The following is a 22,171-nucleotide window of genomic DNA, read 5'->3' as shown; positions in this document are numbered from 1 at the left end:
GCCTGATGTCTGGGCCTGCTGGGGGATGCTCCCAAGAAATCGGTATTCACCACCCAGTCTTGCAGGAAACACTTGGGAACTTGTTGGGGTTGTTTACACCAGCTGTTTGCACCTGGTGAGCAAGGCGGTCGTCACAGCCTCCTCATCAATCAGGAGATCCGAGGCAAGAAGCCAGACGGGTATTAAAGCCAGCGTGAGAATGGCAAAGGAAGCCCCTAAGCCTGGCAGAATCCTCATTCCATTAGGTGGCATTATTCACAGCTTTGTGTCCCAGGGAGGCCTGGGGGACTCTGCAGCCACCCCTCTACCTGCAGGGGTGCTGGGCACCCCCACTGTGCATGGCCACCTCTGTCAGTGGGTTCACACGCACCCTCTGCCATTAAGGATGCGTCAAGTCTTCGGATGCCTTTGTTGCGTCTTTCAGTCACTGTCCCATCAGGACAACTTCACATTTACCTTCTTCATCTCAAAATCCCTTCAAATCCTCTGGTAAGTAGGAAATAATGAACGCATAAATGCTCACTGTAGCTCCCACTGTGGCTGGCAGGATGCCTAGCCTATGGGCATTCCTTGAAAACAAATTTTCAAATGCACAAATGAAGACAGAGATGGATTTAGCCAATAACTACATCAACAAAGTTGTGCTAAGATCTACTGTGAGGCAGGCCCCATGCAGGGGATACAAAGAAAACGTTAAGAGCGAGCAGCTGTCCTCCAGGGCTCTGCGGCCTGTTGGAGTCAGCAGCAGGGACCTTTCCCACTCACGGAATGTCCACGCACTTCTACACATTTTCCCGCGTCCTCAGAGGCCGCTTCCAGCCAGCGTGCTGGTGAGCGGAAGGGAGGGATGGCGCTCCTGGACTGGAGCGGCTCACAGCCGACATGGCGTCCGCGAGGCCTCCATCGGTGTGGTCCTCCCATGGCTGTGGGAGCCCGAGCCCCCTGCCCTGCCACCAAGGACATGGAGCGTGAGCGAGGTCAGATAAACAACTTCGTGTTACGCACCTGAGATTTTAAGATTAATTTTTCACCCTGGCAGAGCCTCGTCTATTGTAAGACTAGTAAACACACAGACAAGTCCAGCGATGAGAGAAGACAGTGAGAGGAGCAGATAATGCACCCCAAGCTTATTCGCACCTGCTGGTTTATGGGCCACCAGTCTCTGGTGTGGTGTCCCCTCTTCCTAGAGCCTTCCCCCCAGGTCTCTGTGTGCTGGTCCCTTCCTGTCACCCCAGGCTCAGCCACCATGTTACCACCTCAACAGGCCTTTCCCGACCACCGGACCAGAGCGCACAACCCCACACCACGGTCCCATGACCATTTTGCTTTCTCATCCTCTGGGAGATGTTCCCACTCACTGTCTATCTTTCCCTTATTACAGCATAAGCACAGTGAGAGCAGGACCATGTCTTCCCTGTCGATGGCTGTGCTCCCAGAATCGTGCCTGGCACAAAGTGGGCACTCCACATCCGGGGGATGAACGAGTGAACGCGTGATCTGCACCCGAGGAGTTCAGAAGTGGGTGGGAGGAAACTCCCTGAGGGCTGAGTGTCCAGAAAAGGATGGGGGAGGCAGGCCTCTCGAGGTCCTTTAAAAGGAGGGTCACCGAGGGCTATTAGAGCGCTTCCAGCAGCCTAAGCACAGCACAGAGGTGGGAACACACAGGGTGATCTGGGGTGACCGTGAGTGGCGTGGGTCGCCAGGGTGGTGGAGGACACTGGGAAGAAGGCGGCTGAGAGCCTCAAATGTTAGTTTATATTTGATCCAAGACCAAAAGGAAACTCTCTGTGGGGGCCGATGGGAGTGGTGCTCCCCTCCCCCAGCCCAGGGAGAAGGATTGAGAAAGACTTGACTGGGTGGGATTTCCAAGCTAGAGGCCCAGAGAAAGGGGCTAAAGACAAGGGCACAGTCCTTAGGCTATGACAACAGCCCACACAGAGGTGACAACCTGTGGACAGGAAGGAGGAAAATGATGAAGGAAGGATCAATAAAATTCATTCCAGAAAAGCTCCCTGGTTTGCCCACTGCCACACATCGGGGGATGGGAGGGAGAAGGAGCCAGGCCCAGAGCTCAAAGTTTCCTTCCACCAGGCTCCCGAATTCAGTGGCCCTTCCATTATACAAAAGCACCTCTCTGAGCCCTCTGGGAACACCGGGTGTAGGGCAGACAAGGGCAGCCATCTGGGGAGGAGGCCCACGTGGGTTCCTGCACGGAGACCCAATACATCACTTCAATCCAGACAGTAAGAAACTCACATCAGCATCGCACAAAAGGTATCTGCATTTCAGAGGGAGAATCTGAGTGTGAACCTTAGTAAAATGAGGATATAATACTTCCCTTGCTGACCACACACAGTTTTTGTGAGGATGAATTGGGATAATGGAATTCTTTTAAGTCTAAAGCTGCTTTATGAGTATCTCTATCACAAAGAACAAATTGTAGTTGCTAGAATTTCATCTCCTTTCCAGGGCACAGACTGGTTTCACAGCCAGGAGGAGCCTGAACTTTTTGGGTGAGGGAGGAAGTGCTATTAGAAACAGTGGATGTAGCTTCACAGTGTGGAAAGTGTTTTCCAGCCCGATGCAAAGAGAATTTGCCCAGCCTTGTACACAGGAGGTAAATACTTGTTAATGAGGTTTGGACTGTGGGCCACACCAGCTTCTAGGCCTCGCACTCTCTAGAGTTGTGGAAGACAAGTGACATAAAGTAATGCAGATGAGTGGCAGGGAGATGTTTCTGCACCATCACTGGTTTCCTGCTCCTCTCTTCCTTCCTTTCTTCCAGCCCACACACTCAATAATCTCCTTTGCAATAGGCCTTCCCGCCTCTCTCTTCTCGGGGGCATCCTATGTCCCTGCTGGGACAGTTTTGCAAACATACAGCTCCAGTCATGTCACCCTCTTCAAAACCTCCCCAGTGGTGTGAGGTCAGAGCACTTGCGGGGGATGGGGAACGTTTCCTTCCTCTCCTGATGTCTCCCTGATGTGAAGGGAGAGGGCTTAGTCGTCAAGCCCTGCCTTGTCTCCCCTACCTCACTCATTTCCCTTCTTGGGGACAGAAGCTTATCTCATTGGTTCGTCTGGAAGATGACACTGGCATTCCTCATCTACCCTCTTCCTCTACCCTTCCTCTGGGAAGCCAAGAGCTGCAGGAAGCAGGTGTTCTTCTGGGCCTCCCCACCCCATGTCCTAACACTTCCCAGGCTTCCCTGTCCTCCACTGCTGGCAGGGGAGTCTGTCTGTCATCTGGTACTGGGAAGCCTATCTGCCTCTCCTGTTAAGCTGCTTCCTCCCATGTAGCCTTTCTCAGCTTTAAAAGTGAAATCTTGGCTTTTGCCTACATCTGCCTTTGCCTTACTTCTCAGCCGGTTCAGAGATCAGGCCAGAAAGATGGGTACTTTTTATTGGATGACCCTTTGAGCTCCAGCAAACACTTTCTCCTTGTCTATGAAAATAAGCAGAGTTCTCAGCCTGGCATCCAAGGTCTTTCACTGAAAAATCAGCTCTCAGTTAATGCTCTGGGTCCAGCTCCCCCCTCCACTGCGCCCTGGACATGCCTCGGACCCAAAAGGAACTGCCATGCTGGGCTCCTCTCGCATCCTGGACACGCTTTGTGTTTTCCTTCTTCCATAGGCAGAGCTCTCAGCTCCTCCCCGGCACCAAAATTCTACCCGTTGTCATCGTCCAAGCCCAGCCCACGTGTAGTCCTCCACATGCCTTTCCTGCCCCTGAGGGATCTGATCTCGCCCTTTCATTCTGTTCCCTCTGCCAGGAACCTCTTGTCCTCCTGCTTGCTGCCTCCTCCCTCTACACCTGCCTGTGTGAATATCACTTATCTGTGAGCAATCCTTGTCTCAGGAGCCTCCCCTGAGCCCCCGGGAGTGTTGGAGGCTCCCCTTAAATGCTTCCATAGAATGCCACATACCACTAAACACACTGAAGCAACATCCTCTGCTGACTTTTCTCAAGAAACTTATGAAGAGACACAGATAACATTTATAAACGTGCACACGCCTAAAGGGAGCAGAGCCTCCACTCTAGATGGCACCTTGCCTGTATCCACATAGAAACCAAAGTCAAGGCCCACTGTGAGTAGAGTCCAGGCCAGGGAAATGCACTGAAAGAATCCCTTTGACTGGAATTAGTGAAACCTTTCTGGAATTTTCTGATCCTCTAGGGAAGGCTCGCTTGAAGATGGGGTTATCCTATCAAGTGTCTAGCTTCTAACTGGTCAGTGAATTAAAGATATCGTATCATTAATTCAACTTCCCTGAGGTTAGTGAGAGGCTGACAGTCCTAGTGCCCAGATTCAACCAGGGAAAGAGGTGCATGCATCCAGGCCACCCAGGGTAAGTACCATGGGGAAAGGGTCTCAGCTCTCAGCCCTCCCCCACCTAATAAGCACAAATGCCAAAAAGTGGCGCTCCAGCAACAGCAGGTTGCCGCTCAAATGACACGTCTGAATACTGAGGCCACTGCATTTTTCTCACTGGCTTGAAGCTTGGGAAGTCTGATATGCCCCTTTGAAGTCTGCTCAGTGCGTGGGGAATGTGTGGATTTTCTGGGGGCTCGGCAATATGGGGATAGATAAGACCCTCCCAGGGCTCAAGTATCAAGAGCTTTCTCGACTCTGTAAACATTCCTGGGAAAGTGAGGAGGGCTAAAACGCCACGATTTGTAACAGGAAGTGTTGAACCTGTCTTGCCTCTAGGTTAGGCTAAAAGGAAAAGACCCCGGGGATGCGTCTTAGGGGACCGTGAGGGAGTTCATCAACTTGGGCTGGAAGACAACTGATGGAGAATGTTCTAGGGAGGATTTCTGCCTGAGGGGAGGCCCTTAGCAGGCCCTGCGAGTACAGAACCACCGTACCGCCTCATTTCTCCAATTAAAACGCACTGTCTAAGGCATTTTGTCCCTGTTCCTTTTCTTCATTTTCGGTCACCACCACCAAAAACCTTGCGCACGTTGAACGGAGCGTGTTCAAGGGGGCCTAGGGAAGGCATGGGGCTTGGTGACACAGTACCGATTTTGGTGAGCCACTCGGCCACCGCGCCGTAGATCTCGTCCAGGACGAGGATGACCACGAGGTTGATGATGACTGCTGTCGCTGTCACTGTCACCCGGACATTGGAGCGCGTGGACTTGTTGAGAGACAGGGCCGCAGCGGTCGTGATGCGGTACACGATGACCCCAAAGACAATGGAGAACGTCAGGGCAATCTGTTTGGGAAACAGGGAGAGTCAGAGCTCAGCAGGCAAGTACTGAGCAGCTCTTACTTGCTCAGCCAACTGTCCTAGTCGCTACATCAGGAGCTGTGGATCTGGAGTCCACTCGTGCACACCCTCTGAACTTGCATGCCAATCCTGAGGACAGGTGCACTGTCCATGAGAGAGCGTCTTCCATTTTTATCAGAAGCCAAATGGTCGACAACACACACAAAAGCCTAAGAATGAAAATGCAGGACACTGAGATGTGCACAGCATGCGTGACATGGTTTCCTTCACTAGGGGACTGAACTCTTACTAACCCACAGGGAGTAATAACGGAGAAGGTGTTGCGTGCTCAGTGAAGGGACGAGCAAGCGGATTAGGTGGAATAATGGGATAAACTGGGCTCTCAGTGAAGGGAAACAGGGAGCCACCGAAGGCGTCTGAGCTGAGAAGTGGTGAGTTAGAGCTTCAGGCGCTGGGTGCAGGAAGGCTGCCCAAAGGAGAATCAAGGGAGAGAAACCAGGAGTGAGATTTGTAGACTCTCGATCCTCAGGGTGAACAAAACATCACTCTAAGATTTCTCTACCAGGCACCTATAATGGAAGACTCGGAATTCTCATTTGGTGCCAAAATTTCTGGCTGTTTCGTTGAAAGGAAAGTTTACCAGTCACTGGACCTCTAAGGGTCCCCCACTTCCTCCTTCTAGAACTTAAGAATAATAAATCACTCTCCCAGACCAGCCCCTCTCGTCCCCCATCACAGCCCAGGCAGGCCTGTTTCCGTGAAGCACGGGGATGTTAGGGGAAGAAAGTGCTCTGAGTAAGCTCTCAGAGAGGGCAGAGGGAGGAGATGGAACTTCTGGGTGCATAACCTGCTCAGAGCAAAATTCTAATTTGTTTCAGCCAAGCAAAGTCTTCTTTCTTAGAATTCTTTCCACAGAGGAAGCTGTTCAGGTAGTATTCCCCCTGGGTCAGGGGATGGGGGGCTGGCACTGGCTGTGGAGAGCTACACACAAACATGGGGAGAAAAGGTTCCCTCTGAAACTACAAACTGTCCTGGACTATGTGTTCCCTCCCTAGAAAGAAGGGGAGGGGAGCAGAGGAGGGGAGGGGGCTCTGGCTCAGGCAATGCTTTGCATGCAGTGGGTAGGACACTGGTGGGCAAATGGGGAATGGGTTGCAGAGGAGTCAGGTATGCATGTTGTCAGACCTTGCAGGGGGGTGCCTGGGGATGCAACCTTAGCTGTTTATCCCTGTGTGCCTTACAAATATTAGGTATTTGCCCTCTGGGCCACTGTGTGAAAAAGAAGGCTTCCCTAAGGCAAGCAGGATGGTGATGTTTTCTGCGTAGAGGGGTGTCAGGGTGGACGAGAGGTTAGATGGGAAGGACACTGTATGGGAGACACCTCTTCTGTTGCAGGGTGGGGGTGGGCACAGCAGATGCCCCAGCCTCCAGTACTAGGGAGGAACGATGACCATGTAAGTTGGAAAATATGGACATGACCTCACCGCTCTCCAAAAATGTAGACATTTTCACTTCCCATTCCTCTGGGATTGTCACTGCCAGACAGTAAGGGCCTGGAAAACGTGGTGTGAGATTCTTTTCCCCCAAAATCACTTTTGCAGTGAAGGCCAGTGATGGCAGTATTCATGGGAGAGGGGGTAGGGAGGAGGCCAGGGCATCAAAGAGTGATTGTGTGTGCATTTGGGGGTAGGTCTGGGGGAAAACAACAATGGCAAAAACATCCTTGGCTTTGGGGTCTTGGGGGTGGAGCATGGAGGAATGAGTGGGGAGGAGATCAGCTTCTATTCTTATCCAAGAGGCCCAGCCGCTCAACTGGGGAAGGAAGAAAACTCTTCATTGTTACCCAGAGTGTGGTCTGTGGACCTGCTGTATCAGCCGGGAGCTTGGGGAACATGCAGGGTCTCAAGCACAGCTCCAGATGCACTGGCTCAGAATCTGCCCTGGAGGGGCGCCTGGGTGGCTCAGTTGGTTAAGCGACTGCCTTCGGCTCAGGTCATGATCCCAGAGTCCCGGGATCGAGTCCCACATCGGGCTCCCTGCTCGGCAGGGAGTCTGCTTCTCCCTCTGACCCTCCTCCCTCTCATGCTCTCTGTCTCTCATTCTCTCTCTCTCAAATAAATAAATAAAATCTTTAAAAAAAAAAAAAAAGAATCTGCCCTGGAACAAGATTCCCATTCAAGTTCTAGAGGCACTGCTCTTTTAAGAAAGCCCCTTTTCCCACCCTCCCTTCCTCCAAAGCACCCCTCCCCAGGCCTCTGTTACTGTTCTGTGCCATCCTAACTTCTCAACCCCTGATTTCCCATGCCACTATAGAAACCAGGCTCTGACCTGTCCTTCAGTGGCTCCCACAAGCCCCTCAAGGATCACAGTAGTCAAGCTGGAAGAGCCTGGAGAACACCAGCCCCATCAGGTGACCTTGCAGATGAGGAAACGGGCATGGAAAGTGAAGTGATTTGCTCAAGGTCACAAGGCATGGACTACAACCATAGTCTCTGGGATTCTGGTAGGAGATAAAGGATTTCAGCCTTCAGGGATCATCCACATCCAGCCTCTAATCTCATATATAAGGAAACTGAGGCCTGAGAAGCAGCAATGTGATGGGTCCAAGGTCTGGGCAGTTCCTGGCAAAGCTGGGATCCTAGCAGTGGTAACATCATCATGACCTAAACCACCTGTGCTCTCTCAATTTTGTTATTCAGTGCCCATCTTCACGAGCACTAATCCTTATAACAATAGCATAAAACATGCCTTTTGTGGATGTGATGTACTGACTGTCCAGGATCTGAGCCCTGCTCTGTGGCTCCCACACCTACAATCCCATCCTGACATTAGAACGCAGGTCCTCTAGTACTAAATCCAGCACTGTTTTTACCACTCTAGCTGCAATGTTGATTTTGCTTATTAAATTCAACAAACATACGCTGGATATATTTCATGTTTGTGATCAGTCTCCCCCCAAATAGGCCAAAAGGGGGGACTGGTCTTGTACAGCATTCTGTGCCTCATGCCATTTCACAGCAGTGCCTCGCTGTGGAACCTGCTTGGTAAAGACTTGCTGGTCCCTAGCTCTAGGAATCTAGCTCCCAAGGACATGGGAACATTATCATACTCCCCATTGCTTTTGGCGTTCTGCTCCTGTAGCTTTACTTGTGGACATAGCCAAACTGTAACGAAAGCCAGGCTATGGAGTCCAGAGTCCTATTCAATGCTATGAGAGACAGGAAGGAGAACGGGTCCTGTCCCCACCCTCCAAGTCTTGCATTCTGAATCAAAGTTGAGAAAATCATTGCACATATACAAGGATGAGCCTCGTAGCAGCTGGGCAGAGTACAGGCTCAGCTCATGTGCTTCCTATGCTCTGAGCAGAGAGTGGAGGGATTAGAGAAAATCCCACGGAAATAGTTTTGGGTCAGTTTCCTATGATAAGGGCTTGGGGAAAACGGAATTTTAAACAAGCAAGCAGAAGTGGACAAGTCAGAAGCAACTTGGGCTGAACCAGTGGGAGCGTACCCAGTCTAAAGCAGGGCATGGACTCAGTAGCTCCATTTTAGAGCATACACACATTAACGACTTCATCATTGACATAATAAGTTGTCCCTGGCAACTTATTAATTAACTTATTTTCTCATTCAGCCATTTCTAAGATATGTCTTGAGTGCCCTCTATGTGCCAGTCACCATGCTAAGTGGTAGGGATATAGCAGTGAACAAATCACACAGGACCGCCTACCCTCGTGCCACCGATCTTCCAGTGGGGAAAGACAGACAACCAACTACCAAATAACATCAAACATACAGTATATCTGGTGTGATAAATACTATAGAAACAAATAAAGCAAAACAGGAGTATAGGGATAGGTTGCAGTTTACAATAGGGTGGTCAGGAAAGGCGTAGGTTAGGAGGTGACACTGTAGCAAGGCTCTTGAGGGGAAGTCTGATGGAAGGGGCTTTTGGGCAGAGGGTGGCTAAGGGAGAAAGAAGGGGGAAGGTGGGGGAGGAGAGGAGGATGTAGGACAAGGATGTACAAGGATGTACAGATAAGGATGTAGCATGAGGATGCTGGCTTCTAGCTCAGGAGATGCAGAGCCTTAAGAGAGTTTTGAGCAGAGAAGTGACATGATTTGATCTAGATTTTAAAAAGATGAGTTGGCCTATAATCTGTGGGGGCACAATTAGGGGGCCCTTGCAACAAGCCAGGTGAAGGAGGAGGGTTTCTGATGGCTGGTTCCCAATTCACAAGTAGAAGTAAATGACTGTCTTGGGCATGTGGGAGGGAAGCTCAGGCACCTAGCTTAGAGCAAGGACACTGTTTTTTGTTTTTTTTTTTAAGATTTTATTTATTTATTTGAGACAGAGAGAATGAGAGAGAGAGAGCACATGAGAGAGAGGAGGGTCAGAGGGAGAAGCAGGCTCCCCGCCGAGCAGGGAGCCCGATGTGGGACTCGATCCCGGGACTCCAGGATCAGGACCTGAGCTGAAAGCAGTCGCCCAACCAACTGAGCCACCCAGGCGCCCCAAGGACATTGCTTTTGATAATCTCCTCCCACATAAAAAGAAAATGAAGCAAGTATAATTCAAAAAGGAAAGAAAGGGGCGACTGGGTGGCTCAGTTGGTTGAGCGTCCAACTCTTGATTTCAGCTCAGGTCCTGATCCCAGGGTTGTGGGATCGAGCCCCGCGTTGAGCTCCACGCTCAGCGGGGACTCTGCTTGGGATTTTCTCTCTCCCTCTGCCCCCACCCACCCTGCTCACTCTCTCTCTGTCATTCGCTCTCAAAGAAATACATAAATCTCTAAAAAAAAAAAAAAAAAAAAAGGAAAGAAACTATAGCTCAAGACGTTGGGTTGGAAAAGAAAGAGAAAATTCACCATTGTCCATGCCGGCCTCTGTCACAGGGAAGAGGAACACAGCACTGGGCCATTGTTTTGTTCTCACCAGCCCATGAAAAATACCCCAGCTGATCTGGCAGAGTGGCATCCCTAAAACCCTCCCCATGGCCATGACCTCAGCATCTTCTGCCAAGACCTAGTCACAGGGGGTGGAGGAGGAAAGGATATTCAGTACTCATGTGTGTTGCAGTAAGTGCCTTTGGCTTACCCTAATTCTATAAGCAAATCCCACTTCTTTATAAACACCACCATGACCCTTTATCTCCCACTCCAAACCTTATTCTAGGGCAGTGCCAAGCCCTTCTCTTTACAAGACTGAGGCGTTTTTTTAAAATGAAAAAAATGAGGAAAAGTTAGCACAAAATAACGATCTTTAAAAATCTAATAGATAGGAGACTATATAATTTATTGTCCAACCTATAATACTTTTGAAAGTAAGATGGAGTGCTACTAATCCTTACCTCAGTCAACCTAAGAGCACCTGACTGAAAAGGGGTGATCTTTTTTTTTTTTTTAAGATTTTATTTATTTATTTGACACAGAGAGAGAGCGAACACAAGCAGGGGGAGGAGGAGAGGGAGAAACAGGCTCCCCACTGAGCAGGAAGCCCCATGTAAGGCTCGATCCCAGGACCCTGGAATCATGACCTGAGACAAAGGCAGACACTTAACCCACTGAGCCACCCAGGTGCCCATAAAGGGGTGATTTTTAAAGGGGTTCCAACCCATCCCTACCACTCTCTTTCCAGCTCCTGCTCAACCAGTTCAGTGCTCAGTGCTGGCTGACTACAGGTGGGGGACCCCCGGCACAGTGAGATACAGTAATTAGTTCTTGGTTCTGATACGGAATCTCCCCTTTGTATCAAGATGTGGAGGTTGGTGGGGTTAGGAAAGGGAAGATGAACAAAGAAATAATCACATAATATTTCTAAACAACACAAAAAAATTTCTGCACCCTCCAGTCTAGTTAGGAGGTCTCCACGGAATTTAAAAAAAAAAAACTGGAATTTTGGGCAGATGACCCACAACTGAGCCAGTTTTCAGTACAGGCAGACCTCAAGAGTATTGCAGGTTCAGTTCCAGACCACCACAATAAAGCAAATATCACAATGAAGAAAGTCAAATGAATTTTGTGGTCTTAAAGCACATATAAAAGTTATGTTTACACTATACTGTAGTCTGTTAAGTGTGCATTATGTCTTTAAAAAAGTACATACCTTAATTAAAAATACTTTATTGCTAAAAACTGCTAATCACCACCATCTGACCTTTCAGTCAGTTGTAATCACTGATCACAGATCACCATAACAAATGTAAAAATAATGAAAAAGTTTGAAATAATGTAAGAATTGCCAAGCTAAGGGTGCCTGGGTGGCTCAGTTGGTTAAGCATCTGACTCTTGGTTTCAGCTCAGGTCATGATCTCAGGGTCATGGGATCAAGCCCCGGATTAGGCTCCCTGCTCAGCAGGAGTCTCCTTGAGATTCTCTTCCTCTCCCTCTGCCCCTCCCCTGCTCATATGCTCACTCGTGTGCATGCTCTCTCTCTCAAATAAATAAATAAATCTGAAAAAAAAAATTGCCGAACTATGACACAGAGGCAAGAAGTAAGCAAACCCCTTGGAAAAATGGCGCTAACAGATTTGCTCGATGCAGGGTTACCACAAACCTTCAATTTGTAAAAAATGCAATACCTGCAAACTGCGGTAAAATGAAGCACAATGAAATAAAGGTATGCCTGTATTTGTCAGTGGTGACGTGGTCACCTATTTGTTGCTGAGAGTGATGCAGATGATGCCAGTTCCTCTCTCAGATAGTAGACAAGCTTCTGTTTCCAGTCCTCTCCTCGCCCAAGCTATCGCTGGCATCTGACATAACTGATTGCCCTCCCCTTGCAATACTTTCTTGGCTTCCAGGACTCCACATGCTCCCCCGGCTTTCCTTTTGATCTCGTGTTTTGGATCCTCCTCATGCTCCCAAACTTCAACATGGCAGCGTCTTGGAACTCAACTCTTGGACTTTCCTCTATCTGCCCCCCAACCCCTGTGATCTCATACAATCTCATGGTTTTAAATACCACCAGTACCATCTGTCTAGGAGGAGTCTGAGCTGCAAGTTTATATCCATCATGAAGGCAACTCCAGAATTCCTCCCTATCCCAGGAAGGGAGAACTCCAGCTTTTGATTACTCAGGATGAGAACCTTAGAGTCCTCCTGGATGCAATTCTTAATTTTCCTCAAGTATATGCAGCGCCACTTGCATGGATCTGATTCTTGGCCTTCGGTTTTGTTTCACTGGTCTAATTATATTCCTGCGATAATACCACACTGTCATACTTATTACTATTTTAAATTAAGTTTCCATTTGGTAGAGCACCTTAGCCCTCTTTATTCCTCTTCAGGAGTGTCTTTACTATACTTTTTTTTTTAAGATTTATTTATTTATTTATTTGAGATAGAAGGGGTGGGGGGAGAACGGGAGAGAGAATCCTCAAGGAGACTCCTCACTGAGCGCAAAGCCTGATGCGTCCTGATCCCAGAACCCTGAGATCATGACCTGAGCTGAAATCAAGAGTTGGATGCATAACCGAGTGAAATACCCTGGTGCCCCAACAGTGTCTTGACTACTCTTAGCTTTTGTGCTTCCATATAAATTGTCAGGGAGGAAATATAAAGACCTTACAGTGTTATTGTTTCATTACTGCCCATCCAACTTATATGCTATTATTAATGTGTACACTGTACTTCTACCTTATTTTTTAATTTTTTTTTATTTTAAGTAGGCTCCACACCCAGTGTGGGGCTCAAATGCACAATCCCAAGATCAAGAGTCCTATGCTCTACTGACTGAGCCAGCCAGGCACCCCCCCTGCCTTATTTTTAACCCTACGAGACAGCATCATCATTGTTTACAGTAAAAATCACATAGGTTTTCCCACATATTTACCACTTTGTTCTTCATTCATTCTTAAAACTATGGTTTTCTATGCGGGATCATATCTGAAGTACATTCTTAGGATTTCCTTTAGTGAAAGATTCAGTTGGTTGCCAACCCTCAGCTTTTGTTTGGCTATAAATATCTGTATTTTATACTAATACTTCTATATTACATTTTTCTTGGGTATAGAATTCCAGGTTAGCAATTGTTTTCTTTTCGGCACATGAAGATAAACACATCACTGTATTCTGACTCCAACCGCTATGCGAAATCAATGGCCGATCAGTCTCTTCATTAAAGGTAATTTGTCTTTTGATTTCTAACTGCATTTGAGATTTTTCTTGTGTCTCATATATTCTACGATTTCACAGAGATAGAGTTCTTTTTATTTTTCCTGCTTGAATTTCACTGGGATTCTTCAATCTCTGAATTAGCATTCTGTTAGCAGAACTAGCTGACTAGGAGACCACCAGTCAGTGTATTTCATTCATTACTATTCTCACCTCTTTTTCTGGTAGTGCAATTAAATACATGTGAAATCCTTTCACTCTATTAATTTCTCTTTTGAATTTTCAATCTTTTGCCTCCCTGTGCTACATTATGGATAATTTTTTCTAACCTGAACTGCAGTTCACAAATCATCTCTTCAACTATGTCTAATTTGTTGTTAAATCCATCCCTATTATATGTGGGTATATATATATATATACAATATTACATATATGTATATTTATATATTCATATCATATATATTATTATGTATTATATATTCACATTCATTGATATATATTCATTTCTAGAAGATTTATTGGCCAGTTTTCAACTCTTTAGGTCATTTTTAAAATAGTTTCTTATTTTCGGGGCGCCTGGGTGGCTCAGTCAGTTAAGTGTCTGCCTTCGGCTCAGGTCATGATCCCCAGGGTCCTGGGATAGAGCCCTGCATCAGGCTCCCTGCTCAATAGGCAGCCTGCTTCTCCCTCTGCCTGCCGCTCCCCCTGCTTGTGTGGTCTCTCTCTCTCTTTCCCTCTCTCTCTCTGACAAATAAATAAATAAAATCTTTAAGATAGTTTATTTTTTGCAGAAATTTTCAAACTGGACGTTTTAACCTGTGACTGATATTTCCAGTATCTTTAGTCCTTGCCATCTCCCCGCACTGGTTCTCTTTCATTGCACTTTAGATTCTTGTCTAACTGATTATTTTTAACTGCATTCTCTTCTTTGCCCTTGAAAAATTCTTTGGGGGGATTTTTCGAGGCCTGGTGTAGATCTGCCATCCCACAAAGAGAGCGTGTGCTTGCTTCTGCTGGGCACCCGGAAGCACGACTTGCCCTGGCCAAGGTCCCAGCCCGAGCTTCCCCCGTCCTCTCAAGTGACAAACTGGGCTGGAAGCCCACGATGGGGATTGTCCATGGCCACTTCTCAGGGGCAGGGTTTTGTTTCCCTGTTTCTCCCTGTTCTACTTAGAGCCAGAACAATGTTCTCTGCTGTCCCATAAGTGGGGAGGGGGTGGGTTTAGCTCTGCTTCACCTCTATTCTGAGAGTGTAGCTCTTTGTGGAGTTCCAATGTAACTTGGTGAGAATTTCCTGTTAGCATCTCCACTTTGGGCCAGCCACACCCCATTTCTATCTTCTTTGCCCCATAAAACCACCAAAAACCAAAGCCCAAGTTTGCCTAGATGGGAAAATGTCCTCAAGGCAAAAGCAGTATTTTTTTAAAAGATTTTATTTATTTATTTATTTATTTGACAGCAAGAGAGAGAGAGAGTGAGGGAGAGAGCAAGCACAAGCAAGGGGAGTGGCAGAGGAAGAGGGAGAAGCAGGCTCCCCACTGAGCAGGGAGCCCGACGTGAGGCTCTATCCAGGACCCTGGGATCATAACCTGAGCCGAAGGCAGCCGCTTAACAACTGAGCCACCCAGGCGCCCCAAGGCAAAAGCAATATTAATGCCCAGGTATTTGTCTCCTTGGTTCCATTTCCCTTAGATGGATCTGTATTAGGAATAGCCTAGTATTCTTTACTGACCTATTAGTCCTTCAAGGCTTTAAGAAGAATGAAAAATATATTCACCCAATATTTCTTATTTTCAGCAAGATGGGATGCTACAAATATCCTAACCTACCGCTACTGGAGATAGAAGTCTATTTTACTTATCAGTTTCCTTATTTATATGCGTATTTGCTATCTTTGAACTCCTTAGAGAGATTATTTTATTTTCTACTCTATCCCCAATGCCTAAGAACACTGTCAAGCATATACTTGGCACCCATTAAATATATTTTTAAAATTTCTTTTAAAAGATTTTATATTAAGTAACCTCTGCACCCAACATGAGCCTTGAACTCAGAACCCCAAGATCAAGAGTCACACACTCCAGTAACTGAGCCAGCCAAGCACCCCCAGTTAAATATTTCTTGAATGAGTGAATAAACTCTTTGACAACAATATGCACATTGTGGGAGGCTTTGAAATCCTAAATTAAACTTTACATCATTCCAGCTTAACACATTGCGATTCACCACATATTCTTGAATAAATTCTCCATGCCTTGCTCTTGTTAAGCAATGAGAAGGTAACAAATGCAGACTTCTCAATTTTGGCAAGGCACCCATCACCTCTGTCCTTCATCTGTGAAATGAGATGCTGAAATAGACGGTGCCTAGGATTCCTTCTTTTTTTAAATCTCTGAGACTAAGACATGGCTCCTGTTCTCAATGATCACAACAGCAATAATAACCTCGGGTCAGGGCCAGGGGGTAACGCTGGTAAGTAGGTCCAGAAAATGATCATGATTTCAGTCCCAGAATAAGCAATCCTCCCCCAACCCTACAACTAATGTGTAGTCCTGCTTAGAAATGTTATAAGGACATAGCACTCTTTTGTAAAACAGAAGTTCCAGCCTTGGTACCAGGAGGCATCTACCCATAAAGCGGGGGCAGGGGTCTCAGGGACCCAAGCTTAGTCCTCTGAGTTTCACCTTCTTGGGGCCTTCTTGCTCCACTCACTGTTGTCTCACCCATCCTGGCTCCCAAGAATGACCTGTTACTACTTTACTGATCTGACTTGAACATGAATCACAAACCCATTCCTCATCTTCCCTGACATAGCTGAGACCCATGTGGGTCTTTTGAAAAGGCTCTTCCAAACTCTAAGGGAGAACACAGGGAAATAAAAACAGCAACTATAGGGGAGCTAAAGAATCAGGCTCACGCAGAGCCCACGCTGGCTGTCCTCTGTGGTTTCCAAGCTCTGTTCTATTCCACAAACCCTCAGGGAGATCCAGCCCATAGCCCGAACAGGCCGCCACAGTTCTGCAGTCATCTTACCTGGGTTACCTCCTCCAAGGTCTTGGTTTGTCTCAACAAGGAAGGCATTACCTCACAGCCCACCCCCGGAAGTTCTGACCTCAAACCCCTGTGCGCAGGGCTGGAGAGATAGAACCTCCCTACCCTCTTCTATCTGGGAAGACAGAACCCCCTTCTGTAACCATTCAAGGCCACTGACCCCCATCCCAGGTCAGAGGGAATCACCTTTCCCTCTTCAGGTGGCTGACACCCACAGAGGCCTCACTATCAGGTAAGATCCTCCCTGTTTAGACAGGACTGTGGCTTCATCTTTCCTAGCCCCTCACTATCCCCACAGCATGCTAGAATAACACACCCACAGCGTTTGCTCTACAGGATCCACATGCATAAATCATAGGCAAGAGTTCCATCAAGAAAATTACCATGAACAAGATGGAGGCGAAGTTCACCAAGTAACCCGGGAAACGATCTTTCCAGGTCAGCTTATCTTCATCATCCTGGGGAACAGGAGAATACAAACAATCAGATGGCACAAACAACAGATGTATCAATTTTCTCTCAAATTTGCACATATTTGCATATATTTAATCATTCATTACTCTGAATAGGTATTTTCCTAGTCTCTGACGCCTTACTCTTCATATCCACAACAGCCCACCTAATTTTGTGATTTCTGCATAGCCTGGAACAACTATGGTTTTTCCAAAGAGGACAAGATTTGATTCTGGCCTCATACTGAGCTGAAGTTTCAGTGATCAGCCATGTGATCATTTCTGACCCTCTATTTCTTCATCTGTTAAAAGGGCACAGTCATGACACTCATCCTGCCTATTGCACGGGATGGTCTTATTTGCTTTGTTTCATTTTAATGAGAAACTTGTAAACATAATGAAGCAATGGACAAATGACAGATAGAACCCAACCACAGAGCAGCATCTCAAAATAATTCATTCCTTAAATGAAACATCAACCATTCACCTTAGATCCTAGTGAGTGTACAAATTACCTACAATTGCCGTTCTTCAAAGAACCTGTATGTGTTATCATTTGTTTCCTCCAAAATGACTATATTCTCCCCTGGTCACAAAAGTAAACATTTTGAGGCAGAGGTCTGCAAACTCTACCTTTTCTGCTCAGACTAGGTTCAGTTCACCCAAGCCACTGTCCTGGAACAGCCATGCCACCAACCACAATCCTCCTTGGGCAAAGGGCAATGCCAACAAAGCACAGATGGCAGAAATCCTTGCTCATTAGCTGCCATTTAACTTGAGCCTGGGCACTTGATTTCTCTGAGCTGCTTTTCTATAAGTTAGAATGGGTGCAGTGTCCTGTCTGTTACCATGGTTGTGGTGAAGACCTATTGAAGCAAAGCTGGCAGGAGTCCTCACGCATCGCTGTAACAAGTCTGGTCAAACTCAGCAAGTCAACAGTCCAGGGCCTCCTGCTCTGGTTTCTCTTCCCACCTCCCCCTTCTTTCCCAACACACCTGATTTGGCTCTAGCAACAGTGCCATCTAGCCTTTGAGAGCTTGTACTGTAGGCTAAGAGCCCTCCTGGCTTGAAAGACTTCTTTCTAAAAGCCAGTGGGTGCCCACCACTTGCAGACCTTGGGGCCAGGCATGGCGGGGAAACAGAAGAAAGTGGATATGATCACTGCTCTGGGGGGCTCACAGTCTAATGAGACAGAAGGGACACTTGCACCAAAAAGCTTCAGAAATCACTTGCTCTTTGAGAGGGAGGGTTATCTGGAGAGTGAGCCTGTGGGCAACTTGAGAAAGGAAGGATGTGTCTTTCTCACTGCACGCTGGAACTGAGCATAGGGCTGGCTGGCTCAATAATGGGGGTGCAAGTGAGTGTTAGGGCGGAAGCCACTCAGTGATTAGCACTGTCATTCCCAGATGACATAAGCAAGCGATACTCAGCTTTCATAGATGGCGTGATAGAATTCAGGCTCTAGACTCCGAGACCAGCAGACTTTCCATCACATAGTGAGAATAGGTAACTATAGGTTGCAACCATTCTGAATAGGTGGGAGCATATAAACTTATTTCTCTTAGGACTGGAATAAGGCTCGTTCATATTTTAAGTTAAGCCAACGTTAAGAGGGAAGAGCATTCTTTTACTTATCTCCTTCAGTGTTCATTCTTAGTTTAACTCACACTGGTGATATTTTCCTCTAAGATTTTGATGAGGAAAACTGAGGCTGAGTGGTGGATGATAACACTCAATAGGGATTCTGGATGGAAATATGGCAGAGCACGGCGGGCTCTTCCTGAGGCCCCCTCAGTACAGGGAAGGTTTTGATGATTCTCTCTTTTCCTGCTCTCTGGCCTAGAGATGAGAGGTTCTGCCTTAAAGGCTAGCAAATCAGGGGTGCTCTGAAATATCAGTGGTGATCCAGGAAAAATCCAGTTAGAGGTTCCATTCATTACCAGTTCATCCCTACTGGGGCTTCTGACTGAGGAGCAGGGCAAGGAGGGGTGAAAAACCTATGTTCGGTCCATGGCATGAGGGAAGGGGCGAGAAAAACCAGTCAGTTAGGGTGAGATGAGGCTTGGAGTGGCCCCCAGGGCAGAGCTGGACAGTCCTGGAAGAAATGACAGAAAGGGAAGCAGGAAATATGGCCAAGATGAAGTGGGCTCAAAGAAAGAAGTACAATTACGCAGAATGACTAATAAACCCATGGGCAAAGTCAGGCATCTGAGATAGTTTGGGCTAAGGCTTCCTGCATGGTTGTCATCCAGGTTCTTCAGGCCAGAGGTCAAGGGGGATAAGGTGTCTGTGGACCAGCCTCCACCCTGCAGTGACAGCTCTGTCCTGGAGAATGAGTTCTGGTTCAGTTCCACTCAAGAGACACAGTCTGAACACCCTGGAGGGCCATGCTCTGGATCCCTGAGGACACAGAGGGGAGAAGGCTCAGCCCTGCCCAGAAGGAGCTCAGAGACCACCAAGGAATCAAAGAAAAGGATTTCCAGAGCTAATTCCGGTAAGGCACATGGTATTACTATTTTGAATAAAATAAGACAACTAAAAAGCAACTGAATTGGATATCCTCTCAAAGCAGCTATCTGAGAGAAAAAGACTCATTTTGATGTAGATTTCTGGTGTTTGTTGAAAATTCAGCTTCCCTCTCATGCTTACCCTGATGAGGTTTTTTGGTTTTTTGGGTTTTTTGTTTTTTGTTTTTCTGGAAGTCACAGCTTCCAACAAACACACAGTTCTCACACATTCAGATACTATCCAAACACAAGGGCTGAGAGAAACACAAAGATTGCAGACTGCTTCCAAGCCCCCAAAGTTACTAGTAAAGATGACAGTTAGTAAAGCACACTTTCTGTGTAATAACCAGCTCTGATGGTGGAAGCTAACAAAAACTCCGCACTCACTGGCACATTAAAGAGGTGAAGATTCATGGCAAAATGCCATTAATTTAAATACACTATGCAGGAAAGTCCCATTGCCAGCATATGGGATAAAAGAAAGAGAAGCAGGCTTGGAAGCTGAACATCTGATTTTAACTCTTGCCTCTAATACTTACTAATCAAGTGACCTCGGAAAATTCCTAGAACCTCAGTTTCATCATCTATAAAGTAATTATTTTCTTGTTTGTAAAATACATAAGATAGTAATACCACATCAAATTACCATGTGTCTTATATGGATTGGTAACCAACCTATGGAGAGGGCCAAACCTTGCACCTGCACACAGAGCTAAGTGAGGACTCTCAGTACCTCCCTCTCCTTTTTTAAGAAGATTTTATTTATTTATTTGAGAGAGAGCAAGTGCACACACAAGTGGGGGGGGTGGGCAGAGAGAGAAGGAAAGGAAGAATCTCAAGCAGACTCTGCTCTGAGTGCAGAGCCCAATGTGGGGTTTGAACCCATGACCCTGAGATCGCGACCTGAGCTGAAACCAAGAGTCAGATGCTCAATGGACAGAACTACCCAGGCACCCCACTCTGTCTCCTTTTAACACTGGAGGTGACAACACTTGTCTCACCTAAGTGACAGAGGCATTGTGTGGAACATCAGTGAATGGCTATGAGAGCTTTGTAAGCTATGAGGCGCCGTACAAAAGTAAGATCTCATCAGTTTCACAATTATATCAAAAGCAGGTGATTAGGAAGCACTTAGCTAATGTCCCCGTTGTTAAGATACAAGCCTAGCTGTCATCTGTGTTTCTTTGTCTCTGCTGTCTTGGATCTTTGTCCCTGGACTGTGGCTCCCACTTCCAAGTCTCCAAATAGCAAACAGCACAGTGATATTCATGTACCACCACCAAAGTGCCCTTTTGGCAGACTGAGCAGTTGGAAATGGGAGCAGTGAAAGTACAGCAGGTGAGGATACTATTTAAACAAATCCCGTGGAGAGCAGTTTTGAAAAGTGGCCAATCATCCCTGAGTTGTTTTTCCATTTTTAATCAAGGTACAATTTGCATATAGCAAAATTCAACTTATTAGCGTGCAGTTCTTGGAGCGGTGAAGAACATACAGCGTCGTGTAGCCACAACCACAATCAGGACAAGGAACAATTCCAATTCACTCAGTATTCCACCCCCCCCCATGTCTCTTTGGAGTCCGTCCCCCCGATCTCCAGCTCCTAGCATGACCTGCCACGTGTGCCTTCAGTTTTGCCTTTCCCAGAATGCCATGTAAGTAAACTCAGACAGTGCAGAGCCTTTTGAGTCTGACTTCCTTCATTTATCACAACACAGTTGAGATTCATCCATGTGGCATTCTCAGGGGCTTGTTCCTTCTCATTGCTAAGTAGCATTTCATTGTATGGACATGCCATTGTTCATTTACCGAGAGATGTTTGGGCTGTTCCCAGTTTCTTGCAATTATGAATAAAGCCATTACTAAGTCTTCACGTACTGCTTTCGGTGTGAGCACTGGTTTTCATTTCACTTAGTGAAATACCAAGTTGTGGAATTGCTAAGTCATAAGGTAACTCTATGTTTGATTTTCTAAGCAACTGTCAGACCGTTTTCCAAAATGACCATACCATTCTGCATTTGCACCAGTAACGTATGAGAATTTCCTCTACTTTCTTTCTTTTCTTTAAATAAACTTTTTCTTTTAGAAGATCTTTAGATTTACAGAAAAGCTTCAAAGATGGTACAGAGAGTCTAGGTATATATACTCAGTTTCCCCCATTAATCTATTAATATGGGTATATTTTTCACAACCAATGAACCCATATTGTACATTATTATTACCTACTTTATACTTTATTTGGATTTTCTTTATTTTTATCTGTTCCAGGGTCCCATCCAAGAGGTCATATTATTATTAATCATCCTACTCCTTAGGCTTCTGTAGATTACGATGGTTTCTCAGACTTCCTTGTTGTTGATGACCTTTTTTTTTTTTTACGAGTACTGGTCAAGTATTTTACAGAATGTTCCTTAGTATAGGCTTAGTCGAAGTTTTCCTCATAATTAGACTGAAGTTATGGGCTTTAGGGAGGGAACTCAAGGGTGCAGGCTCAATGGAATGTCCCAAGCTCAAAATGTCCCAGAAGAAGAATCATCTTGCTCCGTAAACCTTCTTCTTCTTTTATATCCCCTGACTCAGTGGACTGAACCATGACCCTTTGAGCAGAGAGAGCCTGAACCTGAGGCATTTGCTTGGGCTATCCAGCCCCCCCCCCCCCCCCCCCCCCGCCGCTCACCTCAAGCTGCCCCAAGTCCTACAGAATCTAGCTCCATAAACCTTCTCCTCATCTGCTCCTCCTTTCCTTGTTACTGTTGATGCCACAGTTCAGGCCCTGAGCATCTTCGGTTTCATTACCTTCTGCTCTAACTGCTGATG

At 46.7% G+C, this 22,171-nt stretch overlaps 1 protein-coding gene across 1 annotated transcript in view; it reads right to left on the bottom strand.

Annotated features, from left to right (window-relative positions):
- The window catches only part of ANO2 (anoctamin 2), a 363,940-nt gene that overhangs the window by 62,971 nt on the left and 278,798 nt on the right, over window positions 1-22,171 (bottom strand). The window contains exons 15-16 of the mRNA XM_054507219.2: window positions 16,782-16,856; window positions 5,024-5,219 (exon numbers count right to left, since the gene is read on the bottom strand). Of these exons, the coding sequence (XP_054363194.1) occupies window positions 5,024-5,219; window positions 16,782-16,856 (271 nt within the window). The remainder of the gene's footprint in view (window positions 1-5,023; window positions 5,220-16,781; window positions 16,857-22,171) is intronic.

This window comes from Mirounga angustirostris, unplaced genomic scaffold (assembly GCF_029215605.1).
Source record: "Mirounga angustirostris isolate CCGP_5_RB_7025 unplaced genomic scaffold, mMirAng1.0.hap1 SCAF_5, whole genome shotgun sequence".
In the NCBI taxonomy this organism is placed as follows: domain Eukaryota; kingdom Metazoa; phylum Chordata; class Mammalia; order Carnivora; family Phocidae; genus Mirounga; species Mirounga angustirostris.
This window is presented reverse-complemented; position numbering and strand designations above follow the sequence as displayed.